Genomic DNA, 15,551 nt, shown 5'->3' on the forward strand with positions numbered 1-15,551 from the left:
GGCCATGCTCATGAAAAAATTATCAGAGTAATGGCGGCATACTTAAACAGCTCCGCCGGGATGCCGAGACACATTTTGAAAAATGTCCAAAGCCATTTAAAGAACATGACTTTAGTGAATGATTGACTTCCAGTGGGAGAAAAGCATCAGTGACACAGTCCCTTTAAACAAAGCAAAGAGAAAACAAGCCTTCTGACCCACGTATCAATACTTGGGAAGAAGAAGTACATTGTAGCATACTTTTTAATTACAGTAATAATATACTTTAAAATAGAATTCTGAACGTAATGTTTTCTGACAATTGCATATTAACTGCAATTAAATGAAACAAGTATTATAGTTTACTTTAAATGTGTTGAAATTCAATTAGACAAACATTTCAGTCCATTTTAAAGTTGGACTTGTACACCTTCATAACCAATTTCATAAACCCTTCTACTGCCTTTGAAATGAATGTACTGACAAGCATTTATGTATGTAAGTCAACACATCAAAATAAGTGTACTTTTCTGTACATGAAATATAACTTATTTTGACTATTACAAAGTGCATTTTTCTTTTGTGTATTTAAGTGTGCCAAGACAACCTATTCATGAAAGTGTACTTTAAGTACACTTAAGTGGCCTTTTATTTCATTAGGTACTGTAAAAAAAAATATATATACACATAAAAAAAATGTGTATATTATATTATATATTTATATATATATATATATATATATATATATATATATATATATATATATATATATATATATACACACACACACACACACACACACACACACACACACACTTTTACATTTTGAAGTACACTACAAGTGCACATTCAATACAATTTAACACTTCTTTTTGCACAATAGGATATCATCAAATAATCAACACTGCATACAGATCATTTTGAGATAACATTATTGAACAGAAATGACCATCAACCAACAACTTATCCGAATACAAAACCCTGTCTTGATAGTTAGAGAAATAATGCAATAATACACTGAAAAGTCATGGGACTCTGGACAGAAGCCAAAGGCAATCCACCCATTATCACTATTGAGGGCTTCTTTCTTTTCTTTTTTTTTTTTTTAAGTCTTATCTTGCATGCTGGGAACTTAGTCCTATAAATGCATTCACTGTGGAGAAGCCAAAGGGTTTGTTTGATCTTAGCGCTATTCTACAAAATCATGTGACTCCTGACACAAGGCCCTCATTTGCACTCTATTCATCGCTTGCTGCTGCTGCTCAACATTGTTAGCAGAGTCATTCTAGCAGCGGCTCACAAGGTAATAACCTAATGGGTAAACAGTCACAAAACAGGCTCTCAAACAAAGACGTCTACTTTATCATAGTTGTCCAGTACCAAAACTATAATGCCACATTTAACAGAAACTCTGTCTTTATACACCAGTGATGTGTAGTAATAAAGCACATTTAATATACTGCACACACTAAACAAAGGATTTACTTCACTCAGGATCATAACATTTAGATGCAAAATTATTTATTTTTTCATCCAAAAGTCAAGAAAGTGGTCAACAAACATGTATGCTTCAGTAAAAAAAAAAAAAAAAAAAAAAAAAAAATATATATATATTATTATTATTTTACTATAACCTCTGCCATAGTGTCGATTTTCTTTCTAACAAAATTATAATAAAATTGAAATAATTGAACAAATCAGTTATTGTTATAATCACCCTGCATGTAGTTTAAATCTTTCTTATTATTTTTATTCTTATCAATTTATTTATTTCTTTTTGTTTGTTTTTGAGAAATAAAAGAAAAAAGAATCTGGAAAAATGTATCCATGTAAAGTTATGCATTTTTACTCCTAAATATTTCTCCAGATGCTTTTATAAGGTTTTTTATTGACTTTTACTTGATTGCATTTAGATGAAAATAAATACTTTTACACTGATACATTCCTCACACCCTTTTGTTACATGTCACAAAAATTAAATAAAATACATTAAAATAAAATAAAAGGAGGATGGTGAAAACAATATTTGATTTACTCCAAACCATTAAAATGTATTATAATTTTGTGAGAAAAGAGAAAGTTCAAAGCAATGGTTGCAACTTTTTCAAGTAATTGTACAGACAAGTAGAGCTGGTGTGTTTGATTAGCCATAGTGAACTGGTTTCTTGTTTTGTTCTGGTGTGTTTAAACAAACCAAACAACAACAAAAACTATTAAAGCAAAATAGCCAGTTAAATAAGTGAGGACACAAATGAATGCATTTCATGTTCTCTTTTCTCTGCTCGACTGTCATCTGCACTCTCAGTATTCACAGTCAGGCAAGCAAATAAAAGGAACCACAATCATGTTGATCAAAACCAAATGATATACTATAAATCAACAACAGAACAGTAGCTGTGTATTGAAAACCGCACTTTACTGGTCTGAACTATTCATTTCACCAATTATAATCTATAACAGCACTCAATTAATCTCCACTGGTGCATTTAAGCAGAAGATATTCATGCAAGTGTTCATCTGTGCTTATAGACATTTATTAAGAATTATAAATGTTCTGAAATCCTATTCAAATTATGTGTGATAAGATTTGTTAAGTATATCAAATAAAATGCAGTTAGAATTTAACCAAGAATCAGTCATTTTTAAGAGGCATTCAAAAACATAATCTAAAGCTGCAAAACAGAAGATTTGGCTCTTTATATGTAACAATGATGATTAATGCTTGCTCAAAATGAGATTTTTGATCACATTTAATCCAAAAATCATCCATACTGCAAGTTGAAAGATCATTTAACATATCCTGTATTGAATGTAAACGTCTAGTGTACTTCAAACACTATTTTAGTGTCTTTGTTGCGTTACATGTGCTTATTATATTAACAATACTAAAACGTGCATAATTACAAGCAACTAACCCTAAACCAAACCCAATGTGTACATTGTTAAATCATTAATATGTTACCCTATAATTTTTTAATAAGCTGTACTTGAAGATTATAAACTATTTAAAAGAAAATCCCAACTCTGTACTGAAGCATCCAAAAATAATTCTTAAGCATTGTAAATAAACGTAATATAAATATAAAATATTTTAATTTAGTTATAATTAACATTCTTAATTAACAACTTAAGTTGAGACTTAACGCCAAATCAAGTTTACTTAGAGTCAAAAAATCTCAACTAAATGCAATTCATATGTAAAATACAATACATTTCCATTTGATGCATTTATATGTGAAAAGGCATTCCTTTCAGTTGCACTTAAGCTTTTTAAGATCACTTAACATGCTATTTTGATTGTGCACTTCAAATCAAATAATATGTGTGTGGGGGTGGGTGTTTAAATGTACTTGCAGATAATATTGGCTATTAATGAAATAAAAGCCACTTAAGTGTGCTTGGACACAAAAAGCACTCTTAAGTTCAACTAACTGCATTTAATATAAATGTAAACAATAATACATTTTCATATAATGCAATTAACATGCAATTACATGTCTGAAAACACTGCACACTTAAGCTTCAAAGATCACTTAACATGCGGTTTTGGATGTGCATTTCTAAAGTTCTTAAAATCTTAAGTGTGTGTGTGTGTGTGTGTGTGTATATGCACACACACAATTGAATGTTATTGCAGATAATGTAATGGTATAATGGTAATGAAATAAAAGCCTCTTAAGTGTGCCTGGAGTCAAAAAACACTCAACTAACTTATTTCAACTAACTGCATTTAATATAAATGAAAACTATAATTTATTTACATTGAATGCAATTATAATGCAATGACATGTCTGACAACACTGCATTCAGTTTGCACTGAAGCTTTAAAGATAATTTAGCATACCCTATAATTATCATCACCAAAACTGATGAGGAAGTGTTGCACAATATGAATTCCAAAAAAATACACTATTGAGATACATTCTAGAAAATAATAGAAATACCATGGCAACTGAAAAGTAACGCTAACAGGTTTTAGAATAATTAAAAATAAAAGTATAACCCTCTTTTTGTATGTCAGACTGTGTGGGAAGAGTTCAAAGAATACCACATAAAAAGTGAGGGTGGGTGGAAGTAAGGGCAAGCTGCCAATGGAAAATATCTGACCATTGACTATGAAGCCAGGCACCAAATGAGCCATTTTTTTCTGTCCGCTGCCACGACTGCCCAGCAACTGGACCGCGCCATGCACCTGTCTCTCACACACACACAGGACAGAGTCCGCGGATGCATATACAGTAAGGTTTGTGCATGTCAAACACACACCCGCAGAGATAAAAGTGTGCACACACTGCTCTAAAGCCGCGGCACCTGTCAGGACTGTAACTGAAGGCTTAAGTATCAGACTGGCTGAGGAACACTGGCACATTCACAGCATTCCAGCCCAAACCCCCATGAATCACTGTGAAACCTGCAGGAGACCTACAGTATCCCGACACTGGAGACCAGAGGTGGCACGACACCTTCATTTAGTCTCACAGTAATACAGCAGCTGAAGGATCACCATGCCAAGTAGTATCGTCATACCATGCGTACCGCTTGTTTGGAAGAGCCAGGGTCTGTTCTCTATTAACTCATTACAGTTTGCAAAGTTTGTTACTACTGTACACTGAAGACGTATAGGAAAAAATAACATTCAGAAATTGCTAGTGATTTAATAAATCATTACGAAGAAATGACAAGTAACACACCAAATTAAAAGTGAAATCTTAGTATTTTCTTGTAAAGTATCTCTAGTAATCTTTGTATTATTTCCAACTAATCTGAAGAACTTTAATATAAGAAATGTTTGGCACTGTAAAGGAAAGACCAAAATGAAATCAGCAAAGAATCAAGAGCATTCAAATGACATGACTTTTAAATGTTTTTAATTAAGTCACAAAGGCTGTATTTATTTGATCAAAAATGCAGTAAAAACAGTAATATTGTGAAATTTTATTACAATTTGAAATAACTATTTTCCAGTTGAATATATTTTTAAGTGTAAATTATTCCTGTGATGCAAATCTGAATTTTTAGCACCATTCCAATGCAGTTACTTTAAAAACATAATTAATTATCCTACTAATTAATCACATCTTCAACAGTATAACTGGAGTATGAAAAAGTATGAATTATTACTAATTACTTAATAAATGCCATATTAACCTCAACCAATTGAATTCAAAACAGACATGAAACTACTCTTTTAATTCTTTCAAATAAAATTGCATAAATTATTCTTGAGCTTAAGTTTTTAGATGTTATGTTTCGATGTTTAATCCACTATTGTTTTATATAGAATTGTTTAGTACTCTATAATTACATCAGAAGTAACTAATTAAATTACAGAGTAATAAAGAGTAAAATTTTAAAGTATTAAGCAATTCCATTACAGTAATGACCTATTAATCCATTACACTCAATAGAAATTAGTTAAAAATCATGAATCTTTAGTGCAATGTTGCTCCTCTCAAGAACATAGTGAATTTTTTTAAGGCCATGACTTAAATGGGTTTGTAGCCTGAGATTTCATATTTCTAAATCTCATATGCCCGTTGCTAAGCAACCACAGCAATAATCATCCCATAATTTAAGATTATTACATTTACACAGTGACAAGCTCAAAAAATAGCTCATGATTAGTAGAGGCAGCCACAAAAAGCATGAAGACACCAACAGCAGCTTTAATTTAATTTTAATAAATACATTGTGCTTCTGACACCTTCTTTTTTGTGCAGTCGGTGCCAGTAAAGAAACTACCGAGCAGACTGGAAATCCTGCTGCAAAATGGCATAGAATAGACTGTTGCCATGGTTTTTCACGGTCTTTAGGCTCTGCTACCTGGAAGAAAAGCTACAGAGCTGGAACAAGACAGTGAAAAAAAGTGACAAAATAACAAATTGGTGGAAAGCTAATTTTGAAGCACAGTCAAAATGAAAATCATCAGTCAAATCATCTTTATTTATACAGCGCGTCATACAATACAGATTGTGCCAAAGCATTTTTATTGAGATAAACAGGAAAATAGCAATCACATTATTATTATTATTCTTATTATTATGATGATTATGGAAACTCAATTCCAGTGTTGATGTTGCAAGATGCAATTCAGCCGTAAACCAGCCCTACAGAATATGATAGTGCCATAATTAGTGCTTCAATTCAGTTCAGTTAGTGCACATTGTGTGTACTGAAGATTAGCAAATAAAACTTGAAACACACATCATTGTGAATTTCAGAAATAGCCAGAGGAGAATGTTTGTAAACAAACTTTAGTGTTGGCTTGGCAAAACTTTATTTGAAAGTTCGAAATAAGTGTAAAGCTTGAGGTTTGAAGATTGTACTCCGAGTCCATAAAATGCTATTGACTTGTTCTAACGCATTGCTAAAATGTTAAAGCAAGTTGCTAACTTGATTTAACATGCTGTTGCATAAATTAGCATGATGCTACACAGTTCTTATACTTTTCTCACATTTTAACAATGTGCTAGCATGTTTTAATATGCTGCTAGCATGTTTTGATATGCTAATAGCATGATTTAAATATGGGACTACCAGATCACTATTCAAGGCTTAGTGTATCCCATCATGCATCAATCGTGAGACTTTCTGCCGAGATCTCGCGAGAGGTCACGGAAAAACTTTCCAACACAAGTGAAATACTTCAATATTGCATATTTAGTGTTGCTTTTGGTGATATTTTGTATAACATAAATCACTTAATTAGAAGTTTGAAATAAACACCTGCCAAATGCAGGTAAAAATCAGCTGTGGTTGGTATCACTCTCAAATCAGTAGTCAATTTGGTGGGTTACTTTCTGTAAATTATGTTCTTTCATTAATTTCTTGGGCAAGTTTATTTGAACATTTGAACACTTGGGCCAAATACAGGAAATATGTTGTAAGTAGTCAAGGGCAAAGACCTCATGTGTGGGTATTTGAACAGTGCAATAGTGTAAAAGTTTTGACCCCCCTCAATGAAAGCTTTAGGGAATTATTCTGTAGTTTTGATCACTCAGTTTACAAAAAACAATACATCAGATCAGTTAGAAATATACAGCCACCCAAGGAAGTTCGGTCTAAAGGTTTGACCAGAGTTTTGTGGTTGTAGCTTGAAAACTTTAGGAGGGGAAACTTATTCTCAGAAGGAAAAGAATAGGATTTCAATATATACAGCTTTGTCAAGCTGACCTAATTACATAGAAATGGCACTGCATAAAAATGGTAACATTAAACATGACTAAATGTGTAATACTGATGTAGAAAGTCTAAAATTGTACTTCTTGTCAAACAAACTGACAAAAAAAAAAACATTTTCCATCATTTTCTGGCAGCAAAGATAATGTGTATAAGTTGCACTGTTTTTCCTCTTGTTTTTGTCTTACTAGCTCAAAAAAATGGGGCTGTCCTTGTTGGGAAGTAAAAGAAAGAGAAAGAAATATGAAATTGGCCAACTTCTCTGTTTGATTCCAACTAAAACCACTTGAACTCACTTTGCGTGGTAACCACAATTTCCAAACTCATCAAATGTAGCATTAATCTCTCTGAACATGAATGATATTCAACTACTTCTGGCCCTTCAGAAGAAAAAGAGATCAAAGGGAAACAAAACAGTCACCGTTAAAAGCTCTTGTTTTCGCTCGGCGGTTGATTGACAGGTGAGTAGGCGGTTCTTCAGTGCTGTCAGGACGCTTCAGAGCACTTACACCACATATGAGTGTTTCTGACTACCTCTGAAATGTGGTTTGAGAAACTGGATCACATTCTGGGCCCGAATTTAGAGTTTTCTACTTATGATTGAGTGACTCAAGACAAATCTTAAAAACAGCTGTAAAGAAGGTCATTAAAAAGGGATACTAAAAACACTTCATGAAATGATATGCTGAAATGTTTTGTTTAGTAGCATTCATGCCCAGAAGTTTTTAACCCAAAATGTCAACACTAGAAAACGTGCCTCTACCTAAACTCACCTACACATACAGTACAATTCACTACAGTTTCCAGATGAAATGAACAAAAATTGCATTCCTTTTTACACAAATTATGATTAGTGGCAGATTATTGATTAACAAAAGACTCATTTTCTCATGGTTTATTTTCTCTTGCACAATACCATAGTGCATGGTTTGAAAACTAAAATATTTTGATGTTTACATCACAGTACATTACATCAAAACCACCTCCATTTGTTGATGCAGTAAACTTGCTCGGTAGCGCACCCGGTAGAGCACTTTTTCAAAACTCACACATTATATCATGCTTCAAAACATATCCATTGTAAAAAAATAACTATTTGAATGTCAAAAGCTTGGGAGAAAGTAATTAATGCAGCTGTTTGAAAATAAAATGCACAAAAACAGACAGGTAACAGGGTAATAATAATGCTGTATTTGTTCATTTTATGCATTATTTAATGCTAACAATTTCAGCAATTAATTTTAAAAAACAAATTGTTCATTGCTAGTCAGTGTTAACGAATGCAGTAGCTACAAACAAATTTTACCGTAAAGTGTTACGATAAACATTATTCCCCTAATTAAGGTCCTAAATTAAAAATTAATTAAAATAAAACAAAGATTATAGGAGTATGTTTTACAATAATACTCTATTTCAGTTTTTCTACTTTTTCTGTCTATTTTCTACTTCAGCTTTCTACTTCAGTTTTTGTCTGCTTTCTAGTTTCTACTATAAAATTTCACATTTAATTCAATGTTACTTTCCATATCTTTGTAAATATTTCAAAAATTTCTTAGCAGCTTCTGGGTGAGTTTTTTGTTTTTGTTTGACAAACACTTTTCCAACTGCCTCCTTGTTGACTGCAAGAGAAGAAACACACACACACACACACACACACTACACAGAGTCAAAAGCTATTGTTTGCATAGGCTACATCCTATACTTCTAAGCAGAGAGGCTGGCTTGTTTGGACATTTTGTCCCTAAACTAAAGGACCACTTAAGTTCTCTGACTTCATTAGTGAGTGGAGCTTTTAACTTGCATATTGCTACTTAAAGCCTTGTGTTGTTGGACTATTTCTATTAGAAACCCATATTGTCCCTTTAATAGAGCCTGTTGCTGAGGCCTCTTGGATGGATGAGGGTATGCAGACATAGTGGTGTGAATGTATTTCTGTGTGTGTGTATGTGTGTGTGTGTGTTGGGGGTTGGAGAAGGGTTTTAGAAAAACGAGGGACCACAGAACGTGACATGGATGAGTGAAAGATTTCTAGGCCAAGGACACAGAAAGCCTTTGACAGAGCGAAAGAAAGACACAGACAGCCTGGGAAAAAGAGTAGTGAGAGTTCATTAGACACAATGCACCCAGTAAATAAAATTACTTACTGCTTCATTCTATAGCTGTTCTGGATTCAGAATGGTTTCTTTAAACACTAGGAATGCCAGCCATTGTGAACACACTAATGAATACAACAGATAGCAATTAAAAGGGTAATTTGCCAATAACGAACACTAAACACCTACATGATGCACATACTAATGCTGCATACTAACTTAAATTACACACATTTTCATGTCTGAATGATCTTTTTACCTTTATTTTTCTCTTTGACCATATGGATATCACTAAAAGTCAATTAATAAACACTTATTGAAGTTTGCACCACATAACCAGTTCCATATGTGTGGCTTTTCTGATATTGTAAACTTGCTCAGTAGCGCACCCGATACAACATTGCACTTGTGATGTGAAGTGATCGGATAGGAGTACTGTAAAACACAAGTCATAACACTCAGTAAATAAGATCAATTACTTCCCCAAGGCAGCAAAAATAGCACGGTTGTCTCAGCAAATGATTTTTTTTTTGCCGAATGTCATGATATGAGCAATAGCCAACATAAAATGTTTCTGCATCTGTTTATAAACACGTTTTTATGCCACTCCCTAGACATTTTACTTTGAAAATATCACGAAAACGGTAATTTAATGTCAATTTGCAGAAATGTCAACCCTGGCGATTTTCTCCACTGAGCCTAAGTTGAGTAAAATCATGCATGTCTCATCTTAATCATGGTATCAATGTACTTTAGTGATGACATGCAGATTGAAAATCCTCTTAAATGCAATTAACCACTGCACAACAAAATAAAATGCCTACTCACAAGTTGAAAATAGCACAACGCCAATTCCTCTCTCCGAAAAATAATTGGGCTAAGCGGCAGAGATCAAGTGTTAGCGTGAACCGAAATTAACTTTTTGTCCACTTTAGCCCAGGTTCACTCGTGGTCCAATATGCACGTAACCCCAGTGCACCTATAGTATAAACACTCATGCACTGAAATGGTCTACTCACTTGACAAATTAACCACTGCACTAAAACAGGCATTTCTTTAAATAGTAATCTTCTTGAAAAAAAAAAAAAAAAAAAAAAAAAACATACACACTAGCCTAAATCTTTTCAGTACACCTAATATGACACAGTAACACAGTTCATGTACAGCACGCACGTTAAGATAATGCAGGTACTCTAAAATAACCGATAATCCTGTTAGAAGTGTCATTTGTTGTTGGATTTAAAAGTACATTTGCAAGAAAAAGTGCACCATTTTTTGTTCATGGTTTCTACACTGTGTGACACTCTGATATAGAGAATGAAGAAAGTTACTTCACATCCCGATAGCAATCACTAAGTTAAGTGGTCTAAACTTATATGTATTTCTATAATCTGTGGAAGGCATAGGACCATAAAATGTTGGTCTGAACATTATGATAGACTGTCCTGCCTGCCAGTCAAACATATTTGGATACCTGATACATGATACGTCATCAGTGCGTTCCAGTGAGAATGAAAGACAGATTTATTGTAACGTGCTTTGTACTGTAATGTTTTTTCATCGGTAAATGAGACATGAGGTTATCTGACAGCTTTGCATTCAATCCTTCGCGCATCGACTGCATCTCTCATCATGTCACAGGTTAGTTTCTGCGCTTCCAGTTAGGGGTGTGACGGTTAGTATATAACCGTGAGACCGGCGGTTATAGTTGAACACCATCATTAGAACTTTATAACCGCCAAAACCGTGTCACTAAAATAGCAAATATAGCAGACAATGATAACCGTGACATGGAAGCACCAGCGCTCCGCGTTCACTTGCACTGCACTGTGAACTAGAGCGCATCTCATTGTAAATGAAACTCAGCGTAGGCCTATGCCTCATACTCTAGCATTAAATATTTTCGCTGCATCCTTTCCAGAACAGACAATGTTTTTTTTTTTTTTTTTTTCGGCTCGCATCAGCAAAGAATAGACCGCAAAACAATCAGCGGATGGCGGGCGGGTTGCTCAAAAAACTTTGGCGCGGATGATGAGTTTTGTGACAGATCTCCTTAATAAACAGAGGTCTGAAATCTCTGCCCCTTTACCGATCAGAGCAAGTGTTAATGTTAATCAAACAACTAAAGGAAAAGAAAAATCAATTACTGTAATTGACTGAATAACATTTGTAGCTCTAATAAGGAGTCATTTATATTTAATTCATGCAATGAGGTTTATGCAGTGAGTTTTTTTTACATTTGATTATTTTATTAATTTCTGTCGTATTTTCTTAGTTGAATGCTACCGTTCGATATCATATCACCTACCTCGAGGTACAGGATTATTCTGCAATTACTCACACCCACCAAATCAAACAGAAAAATGCTCCATAAATTTTAATTATATTGTATAAATTATCAAACAGGTACCAACATTTAGACAATAAAATGTCTTTTCAACTAAAAACTTTGGTCTCAAGAAATGCTGCTTTACGTCCCTTTTCCAGCATCTGCAATTGTAATACCTATATTTCCACGCATTATTCCCAAATAACAAGGATTTTTACAACAAATTATTCCACAGTAACAAAGATCTCTCAGCATTTTCTTCAGATTTGAATTCTTATGAATCACTTATTACTTAAATTACATTCTGTAGAAGAAATGGGAAAAAAAAGCTATTATACAGGTAAATGTTTACAAATCACCTGATATGTTGCTGAAGTCTGATTCAGTCTGAAATGTATTTATTTATTTATTTTGAATTTTTGTTGTTATTTTTAAGTGTTTTTTCCCTTCTTTATGACTATTATAATATTAAAAAACTATACGCACAACAAAATTTCCATGCATTTAGGAAAAAATATCTTCTATTAATTATTACAAATATTAAAAACCTCTTCATTGCATCATTGAAAATGTACCCTGGCTCTGCTTTGGCTGTTTGACGGCAAGCCTCCTAGAGTAATTAGGAGCATATATATGCATCTTATGAGCAGCTGAATGGGATCATGACATTAGATCGAATGCCCATAGGGGTTGTGAGAAATTCAAGACACTGCCACACATTTTCACACACTTTATAAAAAGCCTACACACTTCTAAGCAGGACATTGATAAAGCTATATGGATGCTAGTGACTATAAAAACAAGCATCAAGGAAGCAACAAATCATCCTGTTATGGGTTTCAGCATCTCAGAAAATCTAGACCAAGGGATGACGCACAATTTATAATCCTGTAACATTAATGACAAAAGTTGTAAAACCGATTCTGTACAGCAACAAGTTTAAAAGTACACAATGCAGATTTGCGGAACATTAATCTTGACGTTTGTTTCCTAAATGGTCAGAAATGAGTCTCTGTATGAAACTCAATCAAGTAGCATCAGGTCAAGTCTTCTGCATTGTCTTGCAAACAAAGAAAAACCTCCAAAGAAAACAAAAACAAATAATGTCCATGTGACGAACATTAACAAAATAGCTGAAATGTCCTGACAAACCTAAAAAAAAGTTGAATCTCATAAAACATGATCGAAATGTTTAAGTGTGTGAACCTCAATGCGGTTTCATTCACATGCAGAATGACCTGAATGAGGTGTAGCTGAACATGACATCAAGCTCTAGCGAAACATTAGAGTGATTTGTCATTATGATGTGAATATAACACATAAGGCAAGGCTAACAGACACATATAATTATTGTTATGCAAGCGCTGCAATTGTTTGCATACAATGAATCATGAAATTCACAGAGCTACACCTGAGCATGCCTTCTGGAATCTCGTTCAATGCAAAACTCAATCAAATTGCATTAGTGTTTTCCAAACCCTGGGAAACATAGTGTGTCAAAGTTTAGATCCCTATATTGTAGAACATGACTTCAAGCTGTGACATTTGAATTTGAACGGTTTGACCGTACGATGTGAATAGTGTAAGGCATGGCTAACATAGATGCATATAATTAGTGTTATGTAAGCGCTGGAAATGTTTGGAAAGCATACAATGAATCATGAAACTCACAGAACTGCACTGACGCACGCTTTCTGCAATCGCTCCAAGGGTCTTTTGTTCCCTGATATACAAGGGAAGACATCTAGTTGACATTTACAGGCCCAGCCATCTAGTACACGACATTTCCACCGATGCAACACTCGTGTTACGCGTGTAATTGTGTCAGAGCGGCGTCCGTGCGTTTCTTTCTTCAGGCCGACGCCGCGCTTTTGAAGTCGCGACATTCCTGCGCGCGTGCGGCAGCGGCTGTTCCAACATGTTGCGAATACAGTGAGCGGACACTGCTGACTTACAACCAAGAGGCGATTTGGTCTTTTATAAAAGACAGTGCTACTGAAAAGACAGCCTACCTGATGCTTTATATTGTAGAAACGTGCACGCAAACCAAAGGCACCAAGTTGGTTTCAAAAAAGAGGGAATTTCTACGCGCGTTGGATCAAATACTATTTATATGCATCTGCAACTAGATAGCAGTATCAGTTTCATATCTGAAAGCGGTTTTCTGTTTAAACGCGCTTTGGATGTATCACGAATCGCTGTTTTGGTTTGTTCAGTGTTTGTGTAAGAGTCTTCTGTAACTCTTTAAAGATCACACGCTTCGATATTTTCAAACTGGATTTACAAGCACCCATGTGTTTGTTTCTCAAAGCCGAATCAAAGAGCTCCAGAACACTTACCTTCGACGAGGAGCATGAAAGTTAGAAGACTGCCACAAAGCACCGCGGTGAGCCTCATCGTGAAGAATCCTCTCGCGCTTTATTCTGTGTTTCTCTTTGAAGTACCAGCACACTTCAGATGAACGGAGTTAGATTAATAACTCTTTAAAACCCATTGTTTAAGGCATGCGTGACCCCGTTCAGACACAGGATGAGTTGAACTACAGACACGGCTCAAATCAGGACAGCGCAACTCCAGCAGAAACCTCGAAATGTTGTTCAACACACACACAGTCAGCCCGTCGCTTCTGCTGGAATGATCAAAAGGTGCATTGGGATGTACCATGTGTGTTTCGGGGGTAGTTCCCATTCCAGTGTAGGATCTCTAGAGGGAAACCTAGGGGACAAATTAAAAATCGCCCGTCACTAGTAAGAAACTTGGCCAAGTTCGCACTCGAGGTTTCTGCCGCTCTGGAAGTCCAATGTATTAGAGGACTGTTTTGGAAATGCGCGCAGTTTGTGCCTCGCCACCAAAACATTGAAGTTCTTTGGACCCTTTTCGAACGGGAGACTACAGCGTCCCTTCTAAACACAAGTGAGGCAATCCAAGTCAAATAAGGAGACGTCAATAGACCAGTTGACTGAACTTACCCTGACGCCTTTAACTTTCGGCTTCAGTAAACCACACTTTGCCTGCCCAGAATATTTACTGGATGGTAGTATAGGTTTACAACTACTAAAATACAAGATATAACCACAAATGATTCATGTAATGGTGTCCATGGACCTAAAAATAAAACAGTCATATGGTCAATTTGAATAACCATCTGAATAAATAAGCTTTTCTTTGATGTATGGTATAGAACAACATTTGACTGAGAATCAACTATATGAAAATCTGAAAACAATAATCTAAATACAGAGAAAATCAGCTTTAAAGTTGTCCAAATGAAGTTCAATGCATATTACTAATCAAAAATTACGTTTTTTATATATTTACGGTAGGAAATTGACAAAATATCTTCACGGGACATGATCATTACTTAATATCCTAATGATTTTTGGTGTAAAAGAAAAAAGTATAATTTCTACCCATACGATGTTATCGTTGGCTATTGCTACAAATATACCCTTGCGACTTAAGACTGTTTTTGTGCTCCAGGGTCAAGTGTACTGCTGAATGTACCGTCAAGAATTTATGGTAAACTAAAGATAATGCAATTTCTATTGAAACTTGTTTGTCACATATTTTGATAAATTTGTATTTGCACATTTGCTAATGATAAATCTGCAATGTAGTACATTTAAAATATATAAGCTTCAAATGTGATATCAAATAACACACTAGAGTTTAAAAAAAGTTAAACATCTGATTTGACATTATTACAAAGTGCACTTCTGTGTTAAGAAACACACAAAAATCCAATGAGGGAGAGTTATATTTACACTAATTATAATCCTGTATGAAAGTCATTTCTTAGCATTCAGCAGTAAATACATACTGTTATTAAGATGCCATCTTTTCCAACCTGTTTCCCTTTTCTTTTTTTTTCTTTTTTTTTACCTCCAGGTGAGGGCCAATGTCTTAACGGATAGTTCACCCAAAATGAAAATAATCTGATGGGAGCCATTGACTTAATGACTTCCATAGTA

The 15,551-nt window shown here is 34.5% G+C and overlaps 1 protein-coding gene across 4 annotated transcripts in view; it reads right to left on the reverse strand.

The window, feature by feature from the left end:
• lrp4 (low density lipoprotein receptor-related protein 4) overlaps window positions 1–14,333 on the reverse strand; it is an 81,507-nt gene extending 67,174 nt beyond the window's left edge. The window contains exon 1 of one of the 4 annotated variants that reach the window (XM_026268283.1): window positions 13,920–14,271. In XM_026268283.1, the coding sequence (XP_026124068.1) occupies window positions 13,920–13,977 (58 nt within the window). In that variant the 5' untranslated portion in view covers window positions 13,978–14,271. Of the gene's footprint in view, window positions 1–13,919 lie in introns of all 4 variants that reach the window. The other 3 variants (XM_026268284.1, XM_026268285.1, XM_026268286.1) reach the window with 3 other exon arrangements.
• Between the last annotated feature and the right edge of the window lie 1,218 nt (window positions 14,334–15,551).

Source organism: Carassius auratus, chromosome 7 (genome assembly GCF_003368295.1).
Source record: "Carassius auratus strain Wakin chromosome 7, ASM336829v1, whole genome shotgun sequence".
Taxonomy (NCBI): domain Eukaryota; kingdom Metazoa; phylum Chordata; class Actinopteri; order Cypriniformes; family Cyprinidae; genus Carassius; species Carassius auratus.